Source organism: Mangifera indica, unplaced genomic scaffold (assembly GCF_011075055.1).
Source record: "Mangifera indica cultivar Alphonso unplaced genomic scaffold, CATAS_Mindica_2.1 Un_0134, whole genome shotgun sequence".
In the NCBI taxonomy this organism is placed as follows: domain Eukaryota; kingdom Viridiplantae; phylum Streptophyta; class Magnoliopsida; order Sapindales; family Anacardiaceae; genus Mangifera; species Mangifera indica.
Window position 1 is genome coordinate 1 of NW_025401226.1, and position 3,658 is coordinate 3,658.

Here is a 3,658-nt window from a genome sequence, read left to right on the forward strand (position 1 = left end):
TTGCGTGCGCAATCGACTGAATAAAATTGGCATACAAGAAATTGAGCTTTGTAGCGAAAAAACTATGATAGGCAAAGCCGGTTTTGAGAATTTGCGAATGTAATGTACCAATGATTTGGCATTGTGGCATAGCTTAAACAAACTAACAAACACTTCCCGCCTTGCCAATAAAAGTCCCGTTTCCATGCCCCAGATTTTTTATTTTTATTTTTATTTTTAAGAAATAAATAACTATGAGGTTTTGAAGAAGCCCAAAACACTCGAAATGACATTTTTTACCCTTTAAATTTGAAAAATTTGTTTGTCACCCTTTTACTTGTGTCTTTAACATTACATAAAAATTATATTTTTACCCTAAATACTTTTTTTTTTTTCTTATATTATGTTTTTCTTTTCCTTCACTTTCTCATTTTTTAACCGTCAAAAACATCTCAAAGAGTTGATGATGCGAGTGCAGAGGAAAGTGACCCCCCATTAAGAGAGGTGGGACAAAAACTGGAAAAACAGGCTGAAGAGATGGAAAACGATAGAAAACTGGACACATCAACACAGTTTAAATTTTATTTATAATTTTAAAGGTATAATTTTATATATAAATAATAATAATATATTATTATATAATTAAATATTATTTTATTTTTAATTATATAATAATATGTGATTATTTATATAAAAAAATTATACATGCGGCTTCTTATTTTATTTTAGTTGCATGGATCATTTCCGTGCGTCCTCTTCATCAGGTCTTTCTCTTGGAAATCCGAACCTTTAACCCGTACTTCATATGAGAACAATGGAGTCACTTGTCGAGATAGGATGATCTTCCACCACCTGCACATGATAATTCTTGATGATAACAATGGCAGCCATCTTCATCTGAATGAAACTCTGATCCTTTCCTAGACAATTTCTGGGTCCAGCATGAAACGCTACAAATTTATATAAGAAGGAACGTGAACAAAACCCTTCCCTCTTCGAAATCCACCTGTCTGGCTTGAATTCCAAACATCTTCTCCCCATATTTCCTCCATCCTGGCCATTGTGTAAAACGAAAGCAACACCCTTTCATTTCTCTTCACAAAATGACCGCTGGGAAGAACGTCTGCTTCCGCCGCCGTTTTGTGGTTGATTGGCACTGGCGGGTATAGTCTTAACGTTTCACATAAGGCGGCGTGGAGATAAATGAATTTCTTCAACTCACCTGCACTGCCAATGAGTCTCTCAGTGTCCCCTTTTTTTTGAAAATTTGATGTTATTTCTGCAAGAATTCTTGATTCTACTGATGGGTGAGTTGCGATGAGCCAGAAAAACCAAGTGAGGCCTGAACTTATGGTGTCTCTTCCGGCGCCGATCAGATTGAATGATATGTCTCTTAAAGTTCATCAGTCATTGTGAAACCACTGTTTTTTAATCCATCTTCTATGGTTTCCTCTTCTTCCAAAAGGGCTGTTAATAAGTCAAATTCTTCTTTTTTCTCCTCATCATCGGCTTTTGTCCGCCGCTTAATCTTTCTCCTTTCACCGAGATGCAGTCATGCAAGAATTTATAAAAAGTTTCATAAGCTACACGAAACTTTTTCTCTTCTCCAACTTGAAGCCATTTTTGCAGCTTCCAACAACTTTCCGGCACGATTTGCCGGTAAAAACCGCCTCCTCCATCTCGCTATAAGCCTTTTCATACTCATTTGGTGGAAATCCAACAGAAAGAGAACCCGGATCGTAACCCTAAAACCAATTTGCAGATATTATCAAAGGTGAAACGCTGAAACACTTCTTGCAAATCCAACGTGGTTTTCAGCTCTGAGGCATGATTAAGAATTGGGAACAAGCCATTTTCCACTTTTCTGTTGATGGTTCTAACTAAAGCCGCCTCGTAATTCTCGTTCTTGATCAATGAATGCAGCACTTTCCTCTGAACTTTCCACATTTCACCGTCGGCATTGAAAATGCCATCTCCCATGGCTTCGAAAATCTCATTGAACTCACGGCCCTTGGGATAGTTGCCAAAGTTTCTGCTGCAGATGTAGTGAATATTCATCGGATCACTGGTGATTACGAAGTCCATACCGGCTAACCAGGGTCCTTTGACGTTATATGTCCAGCCAGCTTGCCTCAGGCAGTCGGTGGCAAATTCGTGCATACGCCGTGCGTTGTGAAGAAGCCCTGGCACCATCCCGATTACAGGCCAGTTTCTGACGGGGGCGTTCCTGTCGAGCCACCGTTGAAGTATCAAGTATAAAAATATGAAGGCTAGACCTATGTCAATGTAACCAAGTATGATCGCCATTGCAGAAAGTTTATGACGATGGCTCAAAGAGCCGGCTAATATTTCGTTTTTATACTGAAATTTTTGAAGTCTAAGGGTGTGAAAATTATATATATTCATATTTTATTTATATCAATAAAATTATAATTCAATTAATTTTATGAATAAGATCAAAATTAGGTTTTTATGCCATTAATTTTACCACATTAGGCAACAAAAATTCAGTACAAAAGATAGAACTTTTTTTAAGGATAGTTGTTTACTTGTTCGTATAAAAAATTAGGTTTTCATTTAATTAATCATATGTTAAATCAAATAAATGGCCAACCCATTTAGGTCAATTTCTTATAAAACATTATTATTTCATATTAATTAATGAATAATGTTTGGTTCAGTCATTGTTTACATAAAAATAGTATATGCATTTATGTTATATATATATTTATATATATATATTTATATATATATATATATATATATATATATATATATATATATATATATTAAAATAAAACTATGCATGTGACAATCAGTAAATGAATTGTTGAGCTTGCTTTTGTTAACTCAAGAAGAAGAACTTATGTTACAACTAGTCATTGTACGTAATGGGACAAGCCAGCATCAACATATATAATGTATGATGATTAGCATGATAAAATTTTATCCATGAATTAAGATATGTTAATAAGATGCATCCTAGGACGGCAATGCTTCATCTTTATCCATATTCATGCATGCCATGCCTGTTCAAAATTCATTTCCGTATGGGTATTATTAATTATGATTATGGTGTAATAAAACCGTATAATTAAATAGTTTAATAACAATTTATGAATGAGTTTAAAGTGATCAATAAGAATAATAAATTTAATATACTTAACAAGTTATGATATAAATAAACGGTATATGATTTTTGGGCTACTGAACCTTTATTTGGGTTCAATAACATTTGATAAATTGAGTAGAGTATCTCTTTACAATTATAATACAATATATTTATCTGTTGAAACAAGGATATTTTAAGGGAGAAAAGACCCATCACCGATGATTTTTATGGAAAAGGGTTGTAATAAATTATAAACATTTTAAATATGTTATAAGTTCTTCTTGAGTTAAAATCAAATAACCCATATATTCTTTAACATTTAAATTTTTTTATTAAATAATAAATGAGTAATACTATATATATATATTTTTAGTATATAATTTGGATATATAAATAATGAGTTATTTTATGATTGAGTATTTATTTATCTTTGATTGAATATTTATTTATTTTTAATTTAGAATTATTTAATCACATGATAATATATTTTATATATATTTAAAATATATAAAAATATATATATACGTATAATTTTATTGATGATATATTAGTTCAACTAAACGGGCA

The 3,658-nt window shown here is 32.3% G+C and overlaps 1 protein-coding gene across 1 annotated transcript; it reads right to left on the reverse strand.

The window, feature by feature from the left end:
• Nucleotides 1-1,562: 1,562 nt before the first annotated feature.
• On the reverse strand, nt 1,563-2,286 carry LOC123208074 (alkane hydroxylase MAH1-like). Its single transcript, XM_044625528.1, has 2 exons — nt 1,771-2,286; nt 1,563-1,724 (listed from the first exon to the last, which is right to left on the reverse strand). Exons 1-2 carry the CDS (start codon nt 2,284-2,286, stop codon nt 1,563-1,565), a joined length of 678 nt encoding a protein of 225 aa, XP_044481463.1.
• Nucleotides 2,287-3,658: the final 1,372 nt, after the last annotated feature.